Raw genomic sequence first — 14044 nt, 5'->3', positions numbered from 1 at the left:
ACGTGAAGCCTAACACAAGGTTGGACGACGTGTGTAAAATCGCGGGTTGTAAATAAAATCCGCGATTTCTTCTAGAGAAAAAAACGAAAGGATTTTATCAACTAGTTAAGCTTGTATGTCAAAGTCAATGAATGCTTGAACTGGGGAGTCGGTGAATTAGAGCTGGTCTTCCTACTTCTATCTGTTAGGCCAATTCAATGCGATCTGGTCTTAGTTGGCTGCAGTTGGCCAGCATACTTTGCCGCGTTATAAATAGATTATACTATACAAGCCGTACGTGCCAGCCAACTACTTCATTGCAGCATATATGAATGCAATAATACAAAGTCAACTCAATTTAATTTCAAGATAAATTTTTGTTTTTTGGGTCAGAAATTTCAAGATAATTTAATGGTCGCCAAAGAAGAGGGACCAACCGGAAGAGGTATATCGCTTTAGGTTAGTACCAAACGCGCGCTGTTCTTGAGCTTCTCTTTTATGCGGGAAAAACAGTTGGGATTTCGTATTTTTTTCAGACATTTATTATGGCAAAAATTAGTTTCACAAATTTTTTAAAAGATAATGTCAAACTGATTTCATATTATCGGAAAGTGAGCGGGGGGGGGCCTCCAACATGGGGTCTGTCTCCGCATCCGAACATCGCATCGAATTTGGCAAACATTTCAATGAGAAAGCGATGCGGGTAGCTCTAATTATTTTTTTTGAAAAATTAATCTCTTCGACATTATAATAAACAATTATTTATTTGTATCCATATCAGTTAGAAACTCATCAAATTATTCAAAAGCCGAAGCCTGTTTTTTCTGCATTTATACTCGAGAACAGCACAGGCGTTTCCTCCCTCGAATAAATCACTTAGCTAATTCCCAACTTTTTTTCGTATTCACCACGAGGTATTATGTCATTAACATGCGACATCGAAGTTCAAATTCAGAAAATCTTCGATTATTTCGTAGATAAATATGAATTTGCAGTAGGCCCCACTTAAAAACATCCCGACTCCATCGATCTACATGTTAAGAAAAATTAGATTCTGTTTTCTGTCCTCGACAATGGAATAACTAAGTTATAAAAAAACATAAAGAAAAAAATTGGAGTAAGCATTTACTAATATCGATATATTTTAAAGATTTTCAAACGATTCGTATAATAGAGGGGCCTATTTTTCAAACCCGTTAAAAAAAGAGAAGAAAAAATCTTTATAAAAGCAAAAATCATCCATAGCACGTATCGTATATGAAAATGGATTCTCGGGATTAAAACAAAAGCTCTCATTAAAATAAAAATTATGATTAGTAGCGTTGCCGCGTAAAGAAATTACTTAGCTTTATAATCGAATGATTTCGCAGGTCAACCATCCAACATTATAGAATATAATTATTTTTGCATGTCGAATGTGTCCCGATTTGCCTTACAAAAATTCTCACACGTGTCCAACGAATCATTCCGCGAAATGCGACGCTCCGCCGGAGATTGTTGGTGACGACGGGGCCGTGACCCGAGACGCCGTGTGGATATCGATTTAGAATTCAAAAGGAAACGAGAGAGGATCGAGACCGTTTCTTCCTCATCTCCTAGCTGGAATCGGCCCAACTTCCCGACTTTCGAAAACCTTAAGCCACGGCCAATGGAATCTCGACGCGTGTCCTGACCCACGTGTTCCAGCCAATGGGAGCGGAGCGTGAGCCGGCCCCCGTCACCCGCTCCCACACGGATTTCAGCTGGGGGGAAGCTCTATAAAAGGTCGGAATCGCGGAGATCGTCGCAGATCATCATCATCAACCTGCGAGACGGAAACGGGAAAGTTCTAGAGAGAGAGAGAGGGAGAGGGATCGCCTGCAACGCCTTCTTCTTCTTCTTCTTCGGCCGTGCTTTGGTGGATTCGCGCCTCTCGGATCTCGCCTCTCCTCCTTCATCAACCATGGTAATCTAATCTCGGCCCTCCCTTTCTCCGCTTTCGCTTGCGGCGATGCTTGTGTTCTTCTCCTGTCCCGATCGATGCCCGCTTCCTTCTGGATCTCTTCCGGAGCAGATGGATGATCGATCGATTGGTTCGAATCGTTTCCTGATCTGGAATGTCATATAGTTGTTCCGTCGGTTCATCGATTCGAATCGCGACCCGCAGCGGTCGTTTTTGGTCAGATTGAGGTTTGCAGTTGTTTTTAGATTCAGGCGTGCAAAATGGCGGTTTCCGTCGGAATTGATGTCCGGCGTTTTGGATTTGCTCCATGCGAACATGTCTCTTGAATGATCGAGACTCCGGCTCGGAAATCGCTTCGATCTATAATTGAGTTAGAGCGCATTGGCTTCGCAATCCATCGTTACGCTTCCTCGGGAAGCTTGTTGCGTCTAGAAATATAGCGACTTTCTGGGGAGATAATGTCCACGAAGCATTGATTAGGGGGGATTTACTCTGTGATTATAATGAGCTTCCGGTTGTTTAAGATTTAGGCGTGCGATGGCGGTTTCTTCCGAATCGATGTCCGGCTGATCGGGTTGAAAATTTGCTCCATGCGAACACGTCCCTAGAAAGATCGAGACTCCAGCTCGAATTCGCTTTGATCTGTTGAGTTCAAGCCCATTGGCTTCGCAATTTATCGTCACGTGTCCTCGGGAAGGTTGTTGCATCTGGAAATATAGCGACTTTGTAGGAAGATAAAAATCCATGATGCATTGATTAGGGAGGATTTATACTGTGATTAATGCCCGTTTAGGATTGTTGGGAGTCGATTAGTTGTCCCGGATTTTATTAAGTTATAGAGTTGCTTCGGTAGAAGAAGACTATCTTGTCACATTGTCCTTTGTTTGTTCTGTGATTTATGTCCGTAGGTAATGTGGAAATTGATCATATGGTGCTAATTTTGATAACTTAGAATTACTGTAATGGAAGGAATGTTGTGACAAATCATGGTCTTTGTTGTATCGTAGTTTTTGTTTCCCACTGGTTTGCTAGGCGTGGATAATGACACTGATCGCCCAATTTTGTTTTAGAAGATTTCAGACCGAGCGTGTTAGAAAATAAGTCGGTGTGCAATGTTTAGGTGTGCTGAACTATTTTTCAATTTCAGACTACATCAAGGCGTTTCGCAGACAGGAAGGTGGACAGGTTCGAAAAGAATATTAAGAAGAGAGGAGCTGTGCCTGAAACAACCACCAAGAAAGGAAAGGACTATCCCGTCGGTCCACTGCTGCTTGGGTTCTTCATTTTCGTCGTCATCGGCTCATGTGAGATTTTCTGCTTGGCTCTTAATAATCATTATAGATAACTGTCCAGGTTTCATCTATTTGCATATTTTTATTTGGGTGAGTAATTCAGAAACTTTGTTAGCGATCTGCTGGAGTTTTCATGGTCATGGGACACGCTTGTTCTCTCAATTTGTAAACTTGAATGCAGAACTCATAACCTGCTGTGTGTCAAATTCTTCTGAAAAAAATGCAATGCACAAGTAAGTTAGAAGGAAAGCATAAGGCTTGCCTCATGTAGGATGAGATTTCCTTATATTTTTTACACGAATGATGCTCATTGCAGTTGTCTGATTTATGATTAGTTATGATAAGGAGACAGAGTGCATATGGTTTCTCCGTCTTTTATCCAGTCTAATGAGGGGAGACGGGTATTATTAGCGAAAATTGTCGTAAAGCTTATCCACATCTAGTATGAAGTGAAGCTGGTTAAGGAAAGGAAAGACATTTATGTCATTATTTCTTTGTTGTCGCCCGTCATATGCATTTTTCACTTATCTAGCTCATCTTAAACCCCCGTACCAGTCTTCCAGTGTTGAAAGACCACTTAATTCACCCTTTATGCACTCCCTTGGTTTCAAACTGGTGTGGTGCTGAAGACGTGGTAAGTTTGGTGCTATTGCACCAAGCCCAATTGACCTTGTGACTCTTTAACTATCAGGTCCCTCTTTAGATCTGTGAATGCTTTGTCGCTCAGTACTCTGTAATGTTAATGTCGATTTCAGTCCTCGTAAGGTGATCGTTCATAGTTCTAACCACTCTGTTTTTCTTACATGTAACAGCTCTTTTCCAGATAATCAGGACTGCAGCAAGCGGAGGAATGGCATAAGCTTTGGGGTGATGGAGAGCAATGTCATCACTTAGTTCGTAGGAAACAGAGAAATGGAAAGTCTATCCGGCTAGTTGTCATGGTGTGAATTCTGGATTCCAATACAATATGATCCCTTTATTTTTCTCATTTTAGTTTCTTCGGAAGGAAATGATGCTCGGATGTTGGACTTGATTGTGGTGATTTTCATCCTTCACATAATTCAGGCTAGAGCCATTCGAATTACAGCTGTGTTCAGATTATATTTATGCGAAATTACCGGAGGACATGGATGAGAATGGACCATCTTTTCAGGATATGGAAGTGAACACAAGACACACTCTCAATTGATCTCCCATTAGTTGCTCAAGAAAATCACATCACCGATTCAACTTCTTGTCCAACTTCTTGCAACCTAATGTGAGAAAGTAGGTCCGTCACAGCAGAGTTAAAATGAGACGCGTAGATGGTGAATATTCAAGGACTACCCATGCTCCCTCGGACAATTGGGACTCTAAGCCTATGATTACAAAAAGCAAGAATACAAAATTAACAAGTGGGTCATATTGAAACACCTAAGACTCTTTTACCATAGCACTTCATCATTACTTTCGTACACTTATCTTCAAAACTACTCTTCCTGCTGGGGGTCGGGGAGGAAAACTATTGAAAAAAGTGTAAAAAAAATCCTAAACATTTTGTATTTGTACTAATTTAGTCATAAATTTTCTTTTAGCACCAATTCGATGCTAAACCTTTTGCATTGATGCTAATTCAGTCATAAACCTTTTGTTTTTATGCTAATTCAGTCCTTCCGGCCAATTTTGGCCAGATTTTGCTGACGTAAAATACCGGCCGGCCACCGGCGCTGACATGGATAACTTTTAATAATATTTTAATATTTTTTGAATTTTTATTTATTTATTCATTTCTTTTCTTTTCTTTTTCCTCCCACCTCGTTGGCCTCTGGCTCGGGCCGGTCGCCGGTCCGGCAACCGGCTGAAGGAAGGAGGGAGAGGAGGGGAAAAAAATAAATAAATAAATAATCAAAAAATATTAAAATATTATTAAAAATTAGGGAAAAAACCACCAAAAACCCCAAACTTTGCCATCTGTGACACATTTACCCCGAACTTTTTTTTGTGACACCAAAAACCCCGAACTTTGCTTTTTGTGACACATTTACCCCAATGTATTTAGTCCATGGGCATTTTCGTCTTTTACGCTTTTTCTTTTTTTTTTCCTTTCCGTGAGGGGGCCTCGCCGTGTCGGCTCTCAGCCGGATCCGGTGAGGGGCCCTCGCCGGCGTCAAGCGAGGGCGGCCCTTGCCCAGGATCCGGCGAGGCGGCCCTCGCCGGCGTCGGGCGAGTCGCCTCGCTGGGCGAGCGGGCGTCCCTCGCCGGCTCGGGCGAGGTCGACCCTCGCCGGCGTCGGGCGAGGGTCGACCTCGCTGAGTCGGGCGAGGGCCGCCCTCGCTCGCCCGGGCGAGCGGACCTCGCCGGCAGCCGGCGAGTGCGCTGCTCGCAAGGCGAGCGGGCGGCCCTCGCCCGGCTCGGGAGGGGACGCCCTCGCTCGCCCGGGCGAGGCGAACCTCGCCGGCAGCCGGCGAGGCCACCCTCGCTCGGGCGAGCGAGGGCCGCCCTCGCCGTCGGCGGGTCGACCCTCGCCGGTGTCGAGCGAGGGCGGCCCTCGCCGATCCGGCGCGGGAGGCCCTCGCCGAGCCGCCGCGGGTCGACCTCGCTGAGTCGGGCGAGGCGGCCCTCGCTCGCCCGGGCGAGGTCGACCTCGCCGGCGTCGGGCGAGGTCGACCTCGCTGAGTCGGGCGAGGCCACCTCGCTCGCCCGGGCGAGGGCGAACCTCGCCCGACGCCGGCGAGGCCGCCCTCGCCGGATCCGGCGAGGGCCGCCCTCGCTCGACGCACGGCGAGGGCCCCCTCGCCGGATCCGGCGAGGCCACGGCGAGGCCCCCTCGGGAAGGAAAAAAAAAAAAAAAAGGAAAAGACGAAAATGCCCATGGACTAAATACATTGGGGTAAATGTGTCACAAAAAGCAAAGTTCGGGGTTTTTGGTGTCACAAAAAAAAGTTCGGGGTAAATGTGTCACAGATGACAAAGTTTGGGATTTTTGGTGATTTTTTCCCTAAAAATTATCCACGTCAGCACCGATGATCGGCTGCCAGCGTCCACGTCAGCAAAATCCAGCCAAAATTAGCCGGAAGAATTGAATTGGCATAAAGATAAAAGGTTTATGACTGAATTTGCACAAATACAAAAAGGTTTAAAACTGAATTGATACCAAAAAAAGGTTTAAAATTAAATTAGCACTAATACAAAAAATTTAGGATTGAATTGACACCAAAAAAAAATTTTAAGACTAAATTAACACAAACACCAAAGGTTTGACTTTTTTTACACTTTTCCCAAAACTGCTGTGATAGATTCGCATAGAGATTTAATATGCAGTTGCCAGAGCAAGTAACGGTGCATACATTATGTAAGCTCCATCGCGATTCTTTGGAGACCAAAATTTGCCGCTAAGCAGAAAAGTGAACCGCTCACATCTTTCAGAGAGGCTTCTACTCCAGCAAACATCAGAGCCACTCTCTCCTTAGATGGAAACCCATCATTCTAATACAACATCGCAGCACAAATTACATTAAGAACCCGTGAGTTTACTTTCAATATAAGTCTTTACCAACCCGAAACCGAAAGACAACAGAAGTGCGGGAATATGTTTTCTGATGATTGGAATCATTTGTCCGCATATGTTTGTACATGGAAAAGGTACGTAGATCAGGTGGCTAACCCCATGGCGTAGGACAGAAAATCCAGCCACAGAAAAAACTAGCAGCTTAAACATACAGCCAATCAACCAAAATAAAAAACCAAATCGACGTCCCTAATCTGAACAAGCCATGATGGCTGCCAGATGTAAAGGATATCGGTTCAAGCAGTAGCGCTTAAGCAAGGGTAGAAGGCAGTACCGCAAGCTATCCACTGCCTCTTCCGCCCACGCGGCACCACGCACCCGGGCACCTTCAGCCATTCCTTGCTGGACATGTCATAAGTTACCAGTCTGTTCATTTGTCTAGACCTCAATGATAACATGAGCAAACCTCTGTTGCCCAAGCAAGTCATCCTAACGTGCTTTCCATAGAAATCCAAGCACCATATATTTGGCATTCTGTCAACCTCCTTCCACAAGAGCGTCATCTTCTGCAGCTCCCATATGCATACACACGTGGCAGCATTCTTGGTAAGCAGACCTACCAGCATGATACGCCCCCCACACTCAGCAAGCGTGTGGTCGGTCAGATGAATTGGGGCTGGTATTATGAACTGCTTCCAGATTCTGGTGACCATGTTGTAGGACACGATCCCTTCCGGATCTGAGCGCATGAAGTAGAGCGTGTCGTCAATGGTAACCGCCTGTGACTTGAAGTTCAGTGATAATGGGAGCTTGATATTATTCGGCATGGTTCCAGGACGGAGCCAAGAGTTCTTCACCGAGTCGTAAATCTCGTACTCCCCCTTGCACCCCACCCACATTATCTTATAGCCCCCAGTGGCAGAACTTCCATTCAGGGTCATCCCCACTGCAATGCGAGACCAGACTTTAATGGATCTAGCTGGCAACTCTTTGGAAGACTGAGTAAGAGGGTTACAGACATAGAAATTTCTGTGACCAATGTCAAGAAAGCAGACAAGCCCCCCGGCAGAGGCAACTGGCAACACGATTATATTTGCAGGCACAGAAGAAATAGTGGGGTGATGCCATTTCTTCAGGGAAGGATCGTACATGACCCCAGAATTCACATTCTCATGAGTGATAGTGTAAAACCAAGGATAATCTTGTTGAACCTGGGCACAATGCTGAGAGAAACTCTGAGAGCAGAGTAACGAGTTCCACTTCCGACACACAGCACGGAAGCGAAAGAATGTCGCGATGGGAAGTCTTGCAATAACAGCCTCAAAAAGGTCTTCTGGGAATTCTCTCCAGATTTCTTGTTCCATAACCTCAGCTGATTTGTCATTATTTGCAGGCTTACCCTGGTTGCGCTCTTTTCGAGATTTCTTGGAAGGGGGAGGCTTGCAGGGATCTATATTCTTAATTCCTCTGGACTTTCCAGCAGCCATTATGGGGCTACAATATTCTGGAGAACTTTCATCAATATCGAGAAAGCACCATCTGTTCAAATAGAATAGCAAATCATTGCAAAAAATGGCATCAGCATTTTGTTCGGACTTCTGATTACAAAACCAGATGCTAACGGGCACCCCAGGAAAGTATCACATTACTAATGAAGATAGCATATACAGCAATAAACAAATTCTCATTCTTCAGAGCATTATCTACTCTATGGTCTCTTCGTTTGGTCAGAACATGACTAGGCGCCACCTTCGAATTTTTAAGCAACATAAAGCAAGGAATTTCATCGGTCGACTCATCAATCAATTCTCCCAAAGATAGACAAGAAGACTCATCAGAAATAAAAGCATGTACAATGCAGCTACACTTATGGGAACTCTAAAACTATCAACCTCTGCAAACCATTACTCCATTTGATTTAGAAGAGAACATATAAACACACCTTGAATATCTGGAATTTAAGGAATTTCACGAACTTGATACTCCAATATATGATGTTATACACTATCTCATATTAATTCAGAAATCCTGTTTCACGAAGAGTCGTTGAGTTCTACAACTACAGTCACATATTCAAAGTGCACAATAACTGCTTCAACTACTTCAATAAATGATTTCAAAAAGCTCCAACCAGAGAACGACATGAAAGGACACGCATTACTCATGCACACACACGAGACTTCATACATGACCCATCACATCAATAAAGTTCGAAACACTACATAGAAGGCATATCCATGAGTTCAATAGACATTAGACAGTAACCAGAACTGTTTTGGAAAGGCATGTTCAAATCATCATTAGACAATAGCCAGAACTGAAGAGTGTTATCCAATAAAAAGGTTGCTATTATGAAGTTATAGAAATGCACCATCAGAAGCAATGTTTGACATGGTGTAGAAATAGAAGATGATGCTTAATACTTGTGTTAATAACTTTTAGCAACTAAACTTCCTGTATTTTTTGACCAAAAATAAAAACTTCCTGTATTTTCCTGTTATTCTGTTTCTCCCAGTGACCAGACAAAGCCATATGGCATGTTGTAGAGAATCACACACCTCCAAAAGACTGGAGGACCACCAAAGGTGAACATACTGGATAGATTCCACATGACATCTAATTCCATTTGCATTTGATTTTTTGAAACCCTTTGAAATCAATGATTTCATCTCTTAGGACTCAGCTTTAAGTTCAGCCCGCGTTCCTCAAACAATTGATTTACCTTTTATCACTATGGAGTAGATTTAGTCTTTGATTTAACACAAAGTCTGCCCTAAGTTGCAAAACATGAGTGCCTAGCCTTCAGAAGTCTACAAATTCATCTTCGAATACTAGTGACAATGAAGACCACACAAGATAAAGGAATCCAGAAATATGAGAGATATAATAGAGATGGGTGTTTTTTGCTGGATTGAAAGGAAAAAAGGAATCATCAATTCATCACAACCGTAAAATCATAATATTCTTTATAGAGAAATGAACTGCTTTATTTCTTTCGATCACAAAATCATAGCAGGATAATTTTATCTAACACTAGAAAGATACAGGGATCTAAAACACACTATGAATTGAAAATTCTCTCTGAAAATACAATTTCCTCTTAGAATAGCACAAACTGCTCGGTAAACACACTTAAACAGGACCACTCATTATCAGTTAATACGATAACGCAGAACCGACATGGAAACATTCTCACCCTTTCAGTTGGGAGAACAAGACTATGCAATAACTGTTGAGCACAGCGCCCTTAGATATGAATATGCAAGACAAGGTATCAATTTCTTCCCACGTGACAACCAAAGGACCCAGCTACAATGGATTTTCACAGAATAAAATCTGAAAAATACATACATAGTTCAAGCTATGTGACCTTGGAGATATATCTACAGCATATAAAGCAAACTCAAACAGGTTATTCTAAATCGAAAACTTTTTAAGTCCATGGATGAAATTTCACATTGTCCACAGGAAAAACTGTACGGTCAATACTTAATACTGAGCCGTAATACTTAATGCTACGCCAAATCTGTGGACTGACTTGAGTGGCTAACAATTCTAGGAGTGGGGCTATTCTTTGTATCGAGAAAATCTTTTGTTAATTCGTTATCTCCACGGACGTGGGTTCTAGGCAAGGAAGACTACATTTTCGGCTCGAAGGAAGATGACACCGATTACTTCCCTCAGAAAGAAGCGAACTTAGAAGACCTTTGTGTTGTGGCAAGCTTCCAACTTTTTCTCCTTTACCATCTGACTTTTCTTCTAGGAATGAATCCGTTGATCCATAATATCACGCAGACCATAAATCTCTTCCCCGAATCTTGCTCATCCTAAAACCACACAAAGTTTGCATCTAAAATGACCAGATTCTTCCAAGACTTCTCCTTTCTTTCTTAAGACACCCAAAACTCTACCCACATTATTGCCCATTCGCACGCTGCCGCTAATTCTAAGGTAAGCCGATTCGCACAAACTCACTCAGAGAAGAAAGTTGCACAGAGAAAGGCGAACCGTTACAGCTAAACCATCAAACGCCCAACTCGAAGATCACTTAGAAAGCGGAACTGCAGAGCATATCTCCGCAAAGCAAAACCCACACAGCCGAAACCAAGAGCAGAGCTCAAAAACGAATCGCAACGACCAACACCGCGAAATCGAAACCGCACGGAGCCGCAGCATCCCGAAACCTAACAACCGAGGCAAAGGCAAGACGAAAAGAAGCCGGAAACGACAAAAGTAGAACAGCGCAGCGGCGGAGAAGCCATGCTCCGGCGCCCGAGCGGGGAGCGGGGAACGAAGAGACTGCGCGGGGAGAGACTGGACCTGCGATCGAGCTGGTGATGGAGGAGGCGAGGCTCGGCGTCGGGAAGGTGGTGGTGGTGATAGGGAGAGCCGCCGTAGAGTTCGCAGAGCTCCTGAAGCTGACCTATGAAATGTCTCAGCATGGCCAGCTCCGCTTCCATGCCCCCTCCCTCCCCCGGAGGAAGAGAGAAGGAGTTCCGCCAATCGGCTCTACGCGCCGCCCCCCGCGGTGGCTCCTCCGCGAATCGCCACCGCAAGCACCATCTCTCTCCCCCCCCCTGTCTCTCTCTCTCTGAAACTCTCTCCCTCTGTCTCTCTCTCTCTCCGAGTGTCTTATGCTTCGAAGTCCGCCTCGCTCTCTCGGCCTCGCCCACTCATTTTTTGCCACGTCAGTGGGGCACCGGTTTTCGCTGCCCTTTTTATTTTATTGTTATTTTGTAATTCCTGATTTTTTGGGTCTTTGAAATTGAAAATTAATAAAAAAAAGGAAATAAATTCGCGAATTAATTATTTGTATTTTCCCGCACGCAACTTCGCCCTCGTGATTATTTTCTCCCCTTTGTCCATTTCCTTCGTCCCCGGTGGTGATTATTATCCGCCCGAACTTTCCTCCGCGATTTTACCTCTTTGCCCCTCCCGCCGGTCAACGAATCACGGAAAGCCTAATATGATGAGAGAATAATTTCTTCTTTCTATTTTTTTTTTCTGCGAGGGGGCAAAAGTGAAAATATTTCGATGGTATATGTGCTCCTTCGTAAAAAATCGGCCTTTTCTTATATTCTACTACTTTTTGCTTTCAAGGACAGCCTTTCAAGACTTCTGATCCACCGTCGCGATAACCGTATCTCTCAAAAAAATGCATATAAAGTCGGGTGACATGTAATTTTCGCAATTCGTGTATTTGGGGTTTTGCAAATGCTCGTTGCATTAACCGGATGTCTTTTAAATGCATATTTGAAATGAGAAAAGAAACATATATGAAAGCGCTCTTAAAAATCCCGGTTAATTCATTAACTTGCTCATTCGAGATTTTTATCGTTCGACATAAAAACATGCAATTTTTTGTGAGAAGAACTGTAACAACGTACCTCTTTTTTTTTTTTTTTGCTAGAACTGTAACAACGTGCCTCAAAATCACGGAAAAGTGGAATTCGGTTCAATAATTTACGCGGAGAACTTATACAAGCATGAGAAATGTCGCCGTTATAAGGATAAGCTATACATTTTTTCCCTCTAAAAGAAGATAAATTATTGCGCAAATGTCAAAAGTTCGGAATAATTTCTCTAGGGGGCTCGGGACCATAAATATTATTCTACTCCTTCCCGGTTATTGGATTCCCTTGGTAAAGGAGAGAGAGAGAGAGAGAGGGGGAGAGAGGGGGAGAGGGGTACGGAGGTAAAAAGGCGCACGGCGGTCCACCGCACGTGCGGAACCCCGCCCCACGTGCTAGCCCGAGGTGTGTGAGGGGGGCGGGGCTTTGCTGGTCAAGAAGGCCGAAGACCCCCCCTTTTTTTCCCCGGGGACCAAAAAAGGCTCTCGCTTTTTCAAGCGGAAGAGATCCAACGGCCCACGATGCACTCCCCATCCCGATCGTCCCCCCGCGCGCGCGCACGCACACCGCACGATCGGGCCCCCCCCAACTTTCGAGTCTCTGATGATGACGATGATTTTGTTCAGAATTGCGGCAACTTATTATTACCTTTTGCCCGATCGTCCAATCCTTCCCCACCCAATTGCTCCCAGGGCGAGAGGCCCCCCCTTTTTCGCGTATCGATATTCCGACCTGAAAAGCTTTCCCTTTTCGCGAAAATTAACGCCACGACCATAAATAATAGGGATAAGTGCATTCAAAGTCCTAAAACTTATCACGCAAGTGTAATTGAGTTCTAAAACTTTCAAAAAGTACAAACAAGTCACTAAAACTTGTCACGAAAGTGCACTTGAGTCCCAAAACTTTAAAAAGTGCAAAAAGTCCTAAAACTTGTCACGAAAGTGCTGACAAGTCCTAAAACTTAATAAATTGGTTCAATCAAGTCCTTCCATTTATTGTACTTTTTGAAAATTTTAGGACTGGTTTGCATTTTGTGACAAGTTTTAGGATTTGTTTGCACTTTCGTGACAAGTTTTAGGACTTATTTGCACTTTTTGAAAGTTTTAGGACTCAAGTGCACTTTCATGATAAGTTTTATGACTTATTTGCACTTTTTGAAAGTTTTAGGACTCAATTGCACTTTTGTGATAAGTTTTAGGACTTCTAGTGCACTTATCCCTAAATAATATAATCTAGAGCAGTCGCTTCTTACCGTGGGATCGTGTAATTCGTCGCCCCATCGAGTCGATCGACCGCGGTATCGAAGCGATGACCGTCCTCAACGAGGCGGCGAGGATGGTGTAACCCGAGATCTGATTATCGTGGACGTGATTTGACGAGTCGATCGTGGGCTTGAAGAAAAAAGTTTTCTTTTTTTTTTTTCCTTTTTTTCGCAATGGGTAAGTGTTCGCTTCTGAAATTCAAATGACAATTTTTATTACGGGAAAAGGAAAAAGAAAAGCCATTTTCACTCGTGTCCGAGGATTAACGAAAAATCTATTAAAATGTCAAATCAAGTATATTACGTGAGTGTATAGAATACGTACCACGTAGCGTGGTCAAAATTTAAGCCTTTTGTGATGTTACTAATGTAAAATTTGAGCATAGAATGGCTGAGATAGCTAGGGATAAAGTTGGGCAATATGCGAATTGCATATTTAATTAAATCTTGATATAGTACATAATTATAAAACTAAAGGCGCAAAACGCTCTTTTTTACCTAATTATCACAAGACCAATTTTCAAAATGCTCGCACAACCGAGCCATCATGATCCAACTCTATTTCTTTTCATTTTATATTATTTTCCCTTTTGTGAATTCATCATGATCATATGCATCGAGTGCACAGTTGAATCCGACTTGCTTCTAAAGATTGTACGCACATCCAATGCAGTCGTGATGGAATCAGAGAAGACTTTACTCATTTCAATGCCAAATCGTGGGGCTCTCTGA

At 43.5% G+C, this 14044-nt stretch overlaps 2 protein-coding genes across 3 annotated transcripts; one reads left to right on the top strand and one right to left on the bottom strand.

The window, feature by feature from the left end:
* Window positions 1-1651: 1651 nt before the first annotated feature.
* LOC115680155 (uncharacterized) lies at window positions 1652-4297 on the top strand (the record flags this gene model as incomplete). The annotated part of the gene is made up of 3 exons (XM_030603898.2): window positions 1652-1924; window positions 3069-3225; window positions 4026-4297. Coding segments are annotated over 3 exons (477 nt in total), but the record flags the coding sequence as incomplete, so codon positions are not given.
* Window positions 4298-6701: 2404 nt separating this feature from the next.
* Window positions 6702-11295, bottom strand: LOC115680151 (F-box only protein 6). 2 transcript variants are annotated; one of them, XM_030603886.2, is made up of 2 exons: window positions 11021-11295; window positions 6702-8239 (listed from the first exon to the last, which is right to left on the bottom strand). In XM_030603886.2, the coding sequence occupies exons 1-2, from the start codon at window positions 11158-11160 to the stop codon at window positions 6997-6999; spliced, it is 1383 nt and encodes a 460-aa protein (XP_030459746.1). In that variant the 5' UTR covers window positions 11161-11295; the 3' UTR covers window positions 6702-6996. The 2 variants fall into 2 exon arrangements, with proteins under 2 accessions (XP_030459746.1, XP_056168382.1); XM_056312407.1 differs by lacking the exon at window positions 11021-11295 and adding an exon at window positions 8643-10901.
* Between the last annotated feature and the right edge of the window lie 2749 nt (window positions 11296-14044).

Source organism: Syzygium oleosum, unplaced genomic scaffold (assembly GCF_021117445.2).
Source record: "Syzygium oleosum isolate NSW1041296 unplaced genomic scaffold, Sole_v2.1 Sole_v2.06, whole genome shotgun sequence".
NCBI classification, from domain to species: Eukaryota; Viridiplantae; Streptophyta; class Magnoliopsida; order Myrtales; family Myrtaceae; genus Syzygium; species Syzygium oleosum.
Note: the sequence above shows the minus strand (reverse complement) of the source record. Positions and strands in the feature narration are given on the sequence as shown.

Bases quoted from the DNA above. Each gene is read 5' to 3' on its own strand.
- LOC115680151 (XM_030603886.2), bottom strand. From the start codon at position 11,160: ATGGAAGCGGAGCTGGCCATGCTGAGACATTTCATAGGTCAGCTTCAG. The intron at 8,240-11,020 runs GTCCAGTCTCTC...CTATTTGAACAG, and splicing joins CATCACCAGCTCGATCGCAG to ATGGTGCTTTCTCGATATTG.